At 35.0% G+C, this 13,816-nt stretch overlaps 1 protein-coding gene across 5 annotated transcripts in view; it reads left to right on the top strand.

Annotated features, from left to right (window-relative positions):
• The window catches only part of OSBPL9 (oxysterol binding protein like 9), a 167,526-nt gene that overhangs the window by 85,562 nt on the left and 68,148 nt on the right, over nt 1-13,816 (top strand). For all 5 annotated transcript variants that reach the window (XM_049700106.1, XM_004273865.4, XM_004273866.4 and 2 more), the window contains exon 4: nt 12,541-12,617. In XM_049700106.1, the coding sequence (XP_049556063.1) occupies nt 12,541-12,617 (77 nt within the window). The remainder of the gene's footprint in view (nt 1-12,540; nt 12,618-13,816) is intronic.

Here is a 13,816-nt window from a genome sequence, read left to right as displayed (position 1 = left end):
GTTTTCTATGTTTGTGAGTCTGTTTCCGTTTCGTAAATAAGTTCATTTGTGTCATATTTTAGAGTCCACATATAAGCAATATCACAATGTATTTGTCTTTCTCTTTCTGATTTACTTTACTTAGTATGATGATCTCTATGTCCATCCACGTTGCTGCAAATGACATTATTTCATTCTTTCTTAATAGCTGAATGGTATTCCACTGTGAATATACCACATCTTTATCCATTCCTCTGTCGGTGGACATTTAGGTTGCTTCCATGTCTTGGCTGTTGTAAATAGTGCTGCTCTGAACACTGGGGTGCACGTATCTTTTCAAATTAGAGTTTTCTTCCAGTATGTACCCAGGAGTAGGATTGCTGGATCATGTGGTAACTCTATTTTTAGTTTTTTAAAGAAACTTTCATACTGTTTTCCATAGTGATAGCTCTGATTTACATTCCCACCAGCAGTGTAGGAGGGTTCCTTTTTCTCCACACCATCTCCAGCATTTATTATTTGTAGACTTTTTAATGATGGCCATTCTGACTGGTGTGAGGTGGTACCTCATTGTGGTTTTGATTTGCATTTCTCTAATAACTAGTGATGTTGAGCATCTTTTCATGTGCCTGTTGGCCATGTGTATGTCTTCTTTGGAGAAATGTCTGTTTTGGTCTTCTGCCCATTTTTTGATTGGGTTATTTGTTTTTTTTGGTATTGATCTGTATGAGCTGTCTGTATATTTTGGAAATTAATTCCTTGTGGGTCGCATCGTTTGCAAGTATTTTCTCCCATTCTGTAGGTTGTCTTTTCATTTTGTATATGGTTTCCTTTGCTGTGCAAAAACTTGTAAGTTTGATTAGGTCCCATTTATTTTATTTATTTTTGCTTTTATTTCTATTGCCTTGGGAGACTGAGCTAAGAAAACATTGGTACGATTTATGTCAGAGGATGTTTTGCCTATATTCTTTTCTAGGAGTTTTATGGTGTCTTATATTTAAGTCTTTAAGCCACTTTGAGTTTATTTTTGTGTATGGTGTGAGGGTGTATTTTAACTTCATTGATTTACAAGCGGTTGTCCAGCTTTCCCAACACCACTTGCTGAAGAGACTGTCTTTTCTCCATTGTATGTTCTTGCCTCCTTTGTCGAAGATTAATTGACCATATAGGTGTGTGGGTTTATTTCTGGGCTCTCTAGTCTGTTCCAGTGATCCATATGTCTGTTTTTGTGCCCTAACCACACTTTTGATTACTGTAACTTTGTAGTATTGTCTGAAGTCTGGGAGGGTTACGCCTCCAGCTTTGTTCCTTTCCCTCAGGATAGCTTTGGCAATTTGGGGTCTTTTATAGTTCCATATAAATTTTAGGATTATTTGTTCTAGTTCTGTGAAAAACGTCATGCGTGATTTGATAGGGATCGCATTAAATCTGTAGATTGTTTTGGGTAGTGTGGCCATTTTAACAATATTAATTCTTCCAATCCAAGAGCAAGGGATATCTTTCCATTTCTTTGAATCATCTTCAGTTTCCTTTATCAATATTTTATAGTTCTCAGCATATAAGTCTCTTTCCTCCTTGGTCAGGTTTATTCCTAAGTATTTCATCTTTTTGATGGGATTTTAAAAGGGATTTTTGGTTTACTTTCCCTTTCTAATACTTTATTGTTAGTGTAAAGAAATGCAACAGATTTCTGTATGTTAATTTGATATCCTGCTACCTTGCTGAATTCGTTTATCAATTCTAATAGTTTTTGTGCGGAGTCTTTAGGGTTTTCTGTATATAGTATCATGTCATCTTCATATAATGACAGTTTTACCTCTTCCCTTCCAATTTGGATACGTTTTACTTCTTTTTCTTGTTTGATTGCTGTCCTTTGCCCATTTTTTTAATCAAGTTGTTGTTGTTGAATTGTAGATGTTCCTTATGTATTCTGGATATTAACCCCTTATCAGATATATGATTTGCAGTTATCTTCTCCTATTCTTTAGGTTGCCTTTTCTCTGTGTTGATTGTTTCCTTTGATGCACATAAATTTTTAAGTTTGTTGTACAGTAGTCCCCCCGTATCACGGGGATACATTCCAAGACACCCAGTGGATGCCTGAAACCGCAGATAGTACTGAACTCTATATATACTGTTTTTTTTCCTATACATACATACCTATGATAAAGTTTAATTTACATTAGGCACAGTAAGAGATTAAAAACAATAATAATAACATAGAACAATTATAATGATACTGTAATAAAAGTTATATGAATGTGGCCTCTCTCAAAATACATTATTGTACTGTACTCAACTTCTTCCTTTGATGATGTGAGATGATAAAATGCCTAGTGATGAGATGAAGTGAGGTAAATGATGAAGGCATTATGAAGTAACATTAGGCTACCATTGACCTGATGATGCATTGGAAGGAGGATCATCTGCTTAGGGTGGATCATGGAACCATGACAGTTTTGATTGTTGGGTGTAAGAAGTGCATTATGTCGATGGTTGGGGATCCTGGACAGGACAAAGCAGGACAGTGTGAGATTTCATCAAGCTACTCGGAATGATGCACAGTTTAAAACTTATGAATTGTTTATTTCCATTTAATGTTTTAGGACCTGGTTAACCAGGGGGTGGGGGCGTGGGGGAGTAACCAAAACTGCAGAAAGTGAAACTGTGGATAAAGGAGGACTACTGTAGTTCTATTTGTCTATTTTTAAATTTTATTGCCTGTGCTTTTGATATCATATTCAAGAAATCCCTGCAAATCCAATGTTCTAAAGATTTCCCCCTATGTTTTCTTCTAGGAGTTTAATAGTTTTAAGTCTTACATTTAAGTCTTTAAAACATTTTCAGGGAATTCCTTGGCAGTCCAGTGGTTAGGACTCCATGCTTTCACTGCCGTGCACCTGGGTTCAGTCCCTGGCCAGGGAACTAAGATCCCACAAGATGCACAGAGTGTCAATAACTATGAATTTTCTGTCAATTTTTGTATATGGTAAGGGTCCATCTTCATTCTTTTGAATGTGGATATCCACTTTTTCCAGCACCATTTGTTGAAGAGACTGTCTTTTCCCCATTGTATAGTCTTGGCACCCTTGTCAAAAATCATTTGCCCATACATAAGCGTTTATTTCTGTGCTCTTCTGTGTTCCATTGGTCTATATATCTATCTTTATGCCAGCGAGCCTATAAGCCATGTGGTGTTGGACTAGAATTGGAGGTATCAATATGAACTCATGATTTTAGACAGATAGATAGATAGATAGATAGGAAGTGCATGAAAAAGAATGGAGGCATGTCAAAAGGAGGAGAACTAGGACTTGTTCTGAGGCACATGGGGCTTAAAGATGGGAAGGAGGGTAGAGTCGGTGTTAAGATTCGAGGAGGGGGAAAGTATGCCATGAACAGGAAAACAATTCATTTAGAGTGTTTAGGGGCCAATGAGAAGGTGGTTTGGTTCGTATAAAAGAGGCATGAAATAAAAGATGTGGAGGACCTTTACTGTTAGGGAGGTTAGGTACATTCAGTAGGGTATGGGAGAATGTTAAGGTTTTTGATGGAAGCAGCCTTGCAATATAAGCTCAAATCTGAGTGAGGTGTGCAGGCTGCATTTGAGTTAAGCACATGTACTACTTTTGTGGTGATGTTTTGTTTACAGGCATGAGACTGTATGAGAGCTTGAACGAGCATGTTGTCAGTAGGGATGGAAAGAAAGGGTAGAGAGAGGGACTATGTCAAGGAAGGATCTGGTGCTTGTTTGTGAGGAGGTGGCAGATTTAAAGGTGATTGCTATTGGTGCCCTGATGGCTGTGAGAATGGTGCCTCATGTCACGTCCCAGACATTTCTCAGTTCAGACCTCACTCTCACAACCACTTCCTAACTGGACTGCCACCTCTGTTTTTGCCACCTTCAGTTTTCATTGTCCACAGCGCTGCCAGATTGATAATTTTAATATGCAAATTAGACCATGTCACTCTCATGCTTGAAATTCTTCAGGGGCTTCCCATTGTCATAAAGTCCATTCACACTCCTTGGGATGGGATCCTAAACTCTTGCCATTTCCTCTTCCCCTGTCAGCCTACTATTCCAGACACATTGAAACCAGTTTCCCAGTTTTCACCCTTTTCATGCTTAAGTGCTTTTGTTAGTGTCTTTCCACTTTCAGGATGTCCTTATCTTTCTCTATTTGACAAACTAATTACTATTCTTTAAGATCTAAACTCCTTAAGGAGTTCTTCCCTGATTTTTCATTCATACCCTTTGGTGGTGACATAAGCTATGTATTTATACAGCTAAATACAAATCTGTCTTTTTTACCAGATTTTTGAGCTCCATGGAGTCAGGGATAAGTTATAATAAATGCTCAACAGTGATGATAATAATAATTACTGCTTATTGAGCACTTACCTTATGCCATTTACCTGTCCAAGTGTTATATTTGGACTAACTCATTTAATCTCTGTAATAACCTTATGGGATAGATTCTATTACTGTCCTCATTTTACAGATGAGAACACTGAGACTTAAAAAGGTTAAGTAACTTGTTGAAAGTCGTATGGTTAATAGACAGCAAAGTTCAGAGTTGAACCTGGACGTTCTGGCTCTGGAGTCCATGTTCTTTAATTTCATATGTCACAGTTGTTTACCATGATATTCTCTAAATGGTGTCTTTTGATGAACCCAAATTGTTAAGTTTGATGTAGTTAAATTTATGTCATTGTCTTTATATCTTGTTTAAGTTTTGTACCCTGTTTAAGAAGCTTTCTTCTATCCCAAAGTTATGACGATATTCTCCTGTTTTACCTTCTGGAAAATGTATTGTTTTTCTTTCATATTTAAGAATTAGGGAATCACCTGGAATTGATTTTTATGTATAGTACAAGGTAGGATCAAGTTTCATTTCCCCCCCCCCATTGTCCTAACACCATTTATTGAAAGATTGTTCCTTATTGTTCTTTGGAACCACGCTAACCACAAACCAAGTGTCCATATATATGAGTGGGTCTGTTTCTGGGCTCTGTTCTGTTTCATTGGTTTGCTGTTTATCCTAGCTCCAGTACCACTTTTTCTTAATTGTTGTAGCTTTGTAGTAAGACTTTATATGTGATAGAGTAAATCCTCTAAGAATGCTTCTCTCTTTTCAAGAAAGCCTTTGCTATTCTTTATCTTTTGTACCATTTTGTCTTTGTATTGTTTTTTGTTTTTTGGGTTTTTTTGTTTTTTGGGGGGGTCGCACTGCATGGCCTGCAAGATCTTTAGTTCCCCAACCCGGGATTGAACGCATGGCCCCGGCAGTGGAAGTGTGGAGTCCTAACCACTGAACCACCAGGGAATTCCCTGTATTTGTATTTTAGAATCAGCTTGTCAGATTCCCCAAAATGTGTTTTGGACTTTTGATTTGCATTGCATTTAATCTATAGATCAATTCAAATATTGTTATAGTATTGAATCTTCCAACCCGTGAAACAGTATTTCTGTTTATTTATGTCTTCTTTGATTTATTATAATAATGCCTTTAAAATACAGTTTTTAAAAATTTGAATAATCTCACACAAAAAAGTTGCAAATACAGTACAAAGAACTTTGACCCCCGCCCCAGAACTATTTGAAAGTAAGTTGTTAAATGGATGTCCCATCACCCCTGAATGTTTTATTATTATATATTTCCTGCAAACAAGGAAGTTTTCCTGTATACACACTATGCAACCATTAAAATCAGGAAATTAACATTGATGCATTAATACCATCTAATCCTTAGACTCTATTCAGGTTTTGCCAGTTGTCCCAATAATGTCCTTTATAGAAAGAGAATCTGGTTCAGAATCACATTTTGCATTTAGCTGTCATGTCTCTGTAGTCTCCTTCAGTCTGGAACAGTTCCTCAGTCTTTCCTTGACTTTTATGTCCTTGACACTTTTAAAGATTATAGGCTAATTATTTTGTAGAATGTCGCTCACTTTGTTTTTTCCTGATGTTTCTTCATGATTCAGATTATATATCTGGCCCGAATATCACAGAAGTGATTCTGTGTTTTTATCACAGAATTTTAATTTGTCCCATAACTGATGACATTTACTGTGATAACCTGATTGAGATGGTATCTGCCAGGCTTTTGTTGTTAAATTTTGTCTTTTTCCCTTCTTAATATTTTGTGGGGAGGTATTTTGAAGCTATGCTGAATCCCATTCCTCAACAAACTTTCAATTTATGTGTATCAGTAGTAACTCATGGTTTCCTGTTTTACTTAATGGATTATAATTCTTTACTATCATTATTTATTTTAATGCTCAAATTGTCCTTGATTTGGCCCGTAGGATTTTCTTTAAGCTGACTTCTGTGTTCTCTTGACATGTTCCTATCATTCTCTGAGTATTTTCTTCCTTACTTTCTGGCACAAAAAAGATGTTCCAGACTAATTTTCTATCTTCCCTGTCCTAGTCCCGGAATCAACCATTTTTCCAAGGAGCCTTAGTTCCTCTTAATGGAGAATAGTATTTAGAATCAATACCTGCTGCTAGGTGTACTTATTGCTGTTGGCTGTCATGGTGCCCAGGCCCTCTCAGAGCTAGGAAACGTATGAATGTAATATACATGTGTACATAAATGTGTATTCATGTCCATATTTCCATATGTATTTATTTACATAAATATTGAAAACCATGAGTTCATACTGATACCTCTATTTCCAATCTAACATCACAAAAATCATTCTGGTTTTCTCCCTTATCACTTTTCTAACTATTAATATTTTCCAACAGTGAGAAACCCTTTATATATATTTACTCATTTGATCAATCCTTCTGTATGTAATTAAGTTTCCCATCATCACCCACTTCCTTGTGTGCATGTCACCCTCATTACACTCAGCCTGGTAAACCTTGTGCCAGGCTGACCCCGCCCCCGACAATGTGGACTCCTTCCTCACCTTTCTTGGGCTCTGACTCTCCATGCTGCACTTTTCCACTGTATAGTTTCCCTCTTCATCCTGCTGGCTTTGATACCCCATGCCAGGTTGTCCCTTGGCTTGATGTATGCCCTCCATGTGTTGCTCAGGCTCTGATGTCCTGAGTTGACCCATTTGGTACAATACTTTTAACTAAAACACAGAGCTCATTTGATTTTTCCCTTCTAATGCCCCCTTTCTGTTCCAGAGTTCAATCTAAGATCCCATATTGCATTTAGTTATGAGAGTTCCTTGTTCTTTTCTTGTCTTTCGTGACTTTGACATTTTTGATGAGTATTAGTTATTTTGTAGATTGTCTCTCAGTTTAGGTTTATCTGATGTTTTCTCATGATTAGATTGAGATTATGTGTTTTTTGGCAAGAATACTACAGAAGTGATGCCGTTTCCTTCTCAGTGGGTCATATTGTGGGGGGGATGGTATGCATCAAGACATTTGTTACTGGTGATGTTAACCTTGATCACTGGATTAAGGTGGTGTCTGCCAGACATCTCCATCATGAAAGTACTGTTCTTCCCTTCATAGTTGATAAATATATTGGGGGAGATAACTTTGAGACTCTGCTAATATCCTGTTTCTCCTCAAACTTTTGCCCACTGTTTTTAGCTATCAGTATGCCATTGGTGGATCTTGCCTTCAGTAATTATTGCTGTCGCGTTTGTCTAAAGGTGATTTAAAAATTTCTTTCATCCCTATAATACTTATGAATTGTAACTCTTCTGAAGAAAGAGCTGTGCCTTCTTCCCTATTTATTTACTTATTCAAGTAATTTATTTATATCAATATTGCACTCTTAGATATTTATTTTATTCTATGAATTATAATTCAGTACTATCAGTTATTCTGTTGCTCACATTCTTTAGGCTTTGGTTATTGGAACTCCTTCAGGTTGGCTCCTGTTTCCTTTTGACGTGCCCCCATTCTTTTTCAGTCACTTCCTATGTATGTATGTATCTGTCTAACTATCTAAAACCCTGAGTCCATATTGATACCTCCAATTCTAGTCCAACACCACATGGCTCATTCTAGCCTTCTCCCTTTCCTTATTTGTAATTTTTTTCCCTCGGACGGTGAGAAACCTGGTTCTTATAATCTACAATATATTCACTTGTTTGTAGTTACAGAATTGCTAAACTATACTCCTATGAAAACCAGATTTACAGTATTTGTGCAGTTTTTGTACAGTGTTTGTGTATGGTTATGTTTTGGTTTAGCCTTGCATTATCTAGTTAGAATACTGTTTTCAAAGTTAGTTGGGTTTAATTTTTTCTTCCTCATACCCTTCTTTGTGATTGTCTTATTCATTTGTAATACAGTTAGATTAATTTGTTACTATTTATATTCTGTTCTGGGTTCCCCCTCTCCATCCTGGTTTGATTTAAAATTATTTATTTAGGGGGAGAATGTATGAAATGTTACTATGGTTCTAAAGAGTCTGAGTATATACAAAACAATAAATTCAGAGCAGTGTTGCTACCTCTGTATCCCTACTAACTCATTCCTGTTTTCCCTGATTTCCATCCTTTCCCACTGTGCTTTGTAGGTAACCAGTCTCTTTAGTTTATAGTTCATCCTTCTTCTATTTATTTTGCACAAACAAGCAGATGCATGTATATTTTCTTATATCCTCCTCTTTCTTCTTTTTTTCATTTAATAGTGTATCTGAAAAATCACTCAAAAGTGATCTTCCTTGTTCTCTTTTTTACACCTGCATTGTACTCCATGGTTTATTCAACCACCTTCCTCTGTCTGAGTATTGAGGCTCTTTCCAATATTTTGTAATTATAAGCAATGCTACAGTGAATAACCTTGTTCATGTGTATTTTTATATTGTTGGATGTTGCTTGATTTTTTGCATACTCAACCAACCTTGTATTTCTGGAATACACTGAACTTCGACTTGACGTATTACAGTTTTATAAAGGACTTTTGCATGTATTTTATTGCATTAGAATTGCCTTAAATTCTTTTCTCTCATAATAGTCTTGTCAGGTTAATATCCAAGTTATGTTGACCTTACAAGAGCTGGGGAGTATTCTTCTTTTTCGATTCTCTGGAATATTTTGTGTTAGATTGGCATTATTTCTTCCTTAAATGTTTGACAGAGTGCTCTGGTGAAACTTTCTGGGCCTGGAGTTTTCTTAGTGGGATGATTTTTCAATTATTTTTATATAGAGTATTTTTGTTCTACCAAGGGCACTTTCCTGTGGTCTTATCTAATAGTTACAGAACTATCCAAATTTTAAAATTTCTTCTTGTGGAAGTTTTGGTAGGCTGTAAAGAAAATTTTCCATTTAATTAAATTTTTCATTTCTATCATCATGGAGTTATTCATAACATTCTCTTATAAACTTCTGAAAGTGTGCATCTATTGTGATGTCCTCTTTCTCATTCATGATGTTAATGACCTGAGTCACCTCCTCCTATCAGTCTTGCTAGAAGTTCATCAATTTCATTAGTTATTTCAGGTAACCAACTTTAGGCTTTATTGATCTATCTTATTGTTTGCTCTCTACTTGATTGATTTATGTTCCTTATCATTTCCTTTCTACTTATTTCGAATTTAATTTCCTGTTATTTCAACCTTTTTGCTTTTCTAAATGTATGCATTTAAGGCTATAAATTTCGCTTTATGCACTGCTTTAAACTGCATCCAACAGTTTTCAATATGTCATGTTTTCATGTATGCAGTTTCAAATATTTTCTGATTTCTAGTGAGATATTTTTCTTTGACCAATAGATTATTTAGTGGTTTTTAAAAACTTTTTTCCAAATACCTGAGTATTTTCTAATTTATATTCTTATAGCTGATTTCTAGCTTACATTTTCACTGTTAATATACTGTGTGTGATTTAACTCCTTTGAAATTTGTTAAGACTTCTTTAGGGTCCATTATGTGGTCAATTTTTTGAAATAGTCTGTGTGTGCTAGAAAAGAACGTCTCTTTTACACTTTGTGTGCACAGAGTTCTATATATGCCCATTGGATCAAGTTTATTCATCAGGAATTGTTCAGATCTTCTAGGTTCTTACTTATTTTTCTGTCTGCTTGATCTATTGGTTAATAAGAGAGATGTGTTAAAAACATGTATGTATATATTTCATGTTATTTTAGTTACATATAAATTTATATCTTCCTGATTAATAGAACACTTGTATTTACAAAGTGAGCCTCTTGAAGACTTTTTGTGATAATGTCTATTTTATGTGATTTAAATAACATCACCTTTTGGGAGTTAGTGTTTCTATGGTATATCTTTTTCTATACTCTTATTTTCAATACTTCTGTACCCTTATATTTAATAAGTATCTCTTGTAAGCATCATATAAAATCTTGTTTAAAAACCTTTCTTTTTTAGTTGGAGCATTTAGTTCATTTACATTTAATTTAATTATTGATGTTTTTAGGCTTAAAAATTTACCATTTTACCATCTTTCCTTTTTGTCTTACATATTTTGTTTCTTTTTTCTCCTTTTTGTCAATTATTGGATTATTTTTTATTATTGGATTGTAAAATTTTATTATTTTGGAAGTTAAACACTTAAAAAAAAAACCCTTTCAATGATTACTCTAAAAATTATGACAAAATCCTTCAATTGTCAAAATCAAATGTTAGTTGGTAATTTTCTTTCCAAACAATGTAAGAACCTTAGAATTCTTTAACTCCATTTCCCCTTTCCCAGTCTATTTGCAGTTGTTTTGCATTTAATTTTGTATGCATTTATTTAAAACCTCACAAGATATTATCATTTTATGTAGTCAATATTCACTTAGTTTTACTCATGTACTTATCATTTTTGTTACTCTACATTTTTCCTGCTTCTACCACTTTCCATTAGACATTATTCTCTATGCATGGAGAATACCTTTACAAATTTTCTTTAATAAATATATGCTGATGACAAATTCTCTGATTTTTGTTTGTCTGAAAATGACTTTATTTCATCTTAATTCCTGAAAGGTATTTTTCATTAAATTCTAGATTGGAAGTTATTTTCTTTTAGCCATTAAGTATAGTACTGTCTTGTCTTCCGGTCCCCACTGTTTCTTTTGTGACCTAGGACAATTTAATTGTTGCTTTTTTGAAAGTAATCTGTCCTCCTTTCTCTCTCTGTTCCCCACCCCCCACCTCCACCGCAACTATTTTTAAGATATTTCCTCTATCTTTGGTTTGCAGTAAGTTTTGCTGGGATGTGCCTATCTGTGGGGTTTTGTTTGTTTGTTTTTGATTTATTCTGCTTAGAATTCTTAGGACTTCTGAAATCTGTGGCTTAATGTCTTTCATCTGTTTTGAAAAATTCTTAGCCAGATAGTGTTTCTATTCCATTCTCTCTTTTGTCTCTTTTTGGTATTCCAATCACATGCACATTACACCCTCTTACTCTCTATGTTGCTCTCCCTTTCTTCTATATTTTCTATCTCTTTGACTCATTGTCTTTTGTTCTGAAGAGTTTCTTCTGATCTCTCTTCCAGTTCTCTCACGGTTTCTTAGTTGATTTAATCTGCTGTAAGACTCATCCATTGAGTTCTTAATTTTGCTTATTATGTTTTTCAATTTTACAATTTATATTCAATTATTTAAAAAATGTATATCATTTATAAAATGGTTTCTAAGTCTCTGTCAAAGTTTCCAGTCTTTTGTTGAATGTATTAAGCATAGTTACTTTTAAAGTGCGGGATTGTTTGTTCAGCTATCTGGAGCTCTTGTTCTTCTGTTTCTATTGTCATGTGATTCTCATTTATGTGTGCTTGTCTCCTTGTATATCTTTGGTTATCTTTGCTTATGTGCTAGACATTGTATTTAAAATTGTTTTTAGAAATAATTTGGCAGCTGAGATTATGTTATCTTTCTACAGAAAAGACTTTCATTTGCTTTTGCTAGCTAGGTGCTTAGAGTCACTAAAAACCTGGGGGAGTTTTAACCCATTTCAGGCATCAAGATTTTTCTGGCCACCCACATGACTGAGCAATTATTTTAATTGTTTTATTCTTAATTCCAAGGTGCAGCCCTTTGAGGTCCCAATCAAAACTTGAGCTATTTGCCAGAGCCACCACTCTTGGTGGGCCCTGGTCTCCAATTTTTGGCCTGATAAGACTTTTTTTTCTTTTAATAGAGTTTATTTTTTAGAGTAGTTTTAAGTTCACAGAAGAATTGAGAGTTCCCATATGCCCCCTGCCCACACATACTGACAAGGCTTTTAAGAAATTGCTCAATCTACAACTTCTCTCCTGGAATGTACAATGCCTCCAGGAGGAAAGTGGCCCTATATACCATCTTCTAGATGTTTGTCTTTTCCTAGATTTTGGCCTGTTAATTCTTTACTACCTTGTTGTTTTCTGATGCCTTCAAAACAGTTATTTTTAATAATTATTTTAGCTTTTCTGATTATTCTCAGTGGGAAGGTAGCCTGCTATTATTGAACATATTTATTCCCTTTGATATAAATGGCTGTATTTTTGGAAAGGATAGAAAGATAAGTCTATTGAGGAAATGGCACAACCAGAAACCTTTTCTATTAGCATCATGGTTTAAAATTTTTGCTTCCAAATATGGAGATATATTGTAGAAATTAAGGTTTTAATTTTTATAAACTTTTATTCCAGCTCGTGATGCTGATGAGCGAGAGAAGTGGATCCATGCCTTAGAAGAAACTATTCTTCGACATACTCTTCAGCTTCAAGTAAGAGTCTTTACATGGCTTCTGGATAGTTCATTAGGGTCTTTTTTTGTTGTTGTTTTCTTTTTTTTTTTTTAAATAACTGATAGGATGTAAGGAAAACTTTTAATTTCTGAGTTGTTTATTTTTGCCTTTACAGTGTTATAATATATAGTAAAGTTATAGTCATTTTCTTCTGCTTAAAATACTGATTTTTGTCTAGAAACAAGACAGTGCAAGGCAATGTTGAAAGTGAAATGCTATGTTAAAATTAAAATGTGCCAAGTTCATTTTTAAAATTTAGTATCTATAGTTGGTTATTGGTATAGCCAAATTATATAATAATGCACAATAATAGATAAGTGCTGAGAAGTTAACCTACTTTTCTTGTTACAGGATTTGGCAGTTACCATGTGTGTTGGGTAGTACTCTTAGGGATGAAAGTGAAAGAAAAAACCCAAACTGGTTTAAAAGAAAAAAGCACATCTAGCTTGGGTGTGGTTTGAAGTAGGCATTTAAACAATGTCATGAGGACCAAGATCCCTCATCTCTATTTCTAGGTCTTAGTTCTTTGGGGTTGGCTTCATTTTTAGATAAGTTCTCCCTTTGTGGTAGTAAGATGGTTGCAGCAATTTCAGCCTTCCATTGGTGGAACTCCAAATCTATAGGAGGCTATTGCTCTTTCTGGATTAAGAGGATTAGTGCTGATACCTCAGCTTCAATCACTTTCTTGGTCCTGACCAATCACAATTTCATAGCTGTATGTTCTTCCTCTGGAAATGGGATGTTATCTGCTTCATCAGAAATACGTAGCTTATAGAGTAGAAGGTGGTTCCCCCAACCCCCTTGCCCCCAAGCAAAGTCGGACTAGGGAAAAAAAGATCCTAGATAACAAAAACAACAAATGTCTACTCTACCATACTAAAGATAGTTTTCTATGTTTATTCTCCACTGAAAGAGCTTGTATTGTGGCATATAGAGAGGATTTTATTTTATTTTGATTTACAGGATTGAATCCTAGAAAGCTGATGTTTTATAGTCCTTTATCTCTACTTAACTTGCCCAGGAATTGTCTTGATTAGACAAGTTAGTATAGGACATCCCAGATCCTATAGCGAACTCCCCATCACTTTGAAAGTTATTCAAACAGAGGCTTAAAAAACATTACATGAGGAAGTTGTTATGAAGAGACTGTAAGAAATGAATATGGAGTTGAACTAGGA

The sequence above is a fragment of the Orcinus orca genome, chromosome 1 (genome assembly GCF_937001465.1).
Source record: "Orcinus orca chromosome 1, mOrcOrc1.1, whole genome shotgun sequence".
NCBI lineage: Eukaryota > Metazoa > Chordata > Mammalia > Artiodactyla > Delphinidae > Orcinus > Orcinus orca.
The sequence above is the reverse complement of the archived record's forward strand: the minus strand, read 5'-3'. Positions and strand labels throughout refer to the sequence as shown.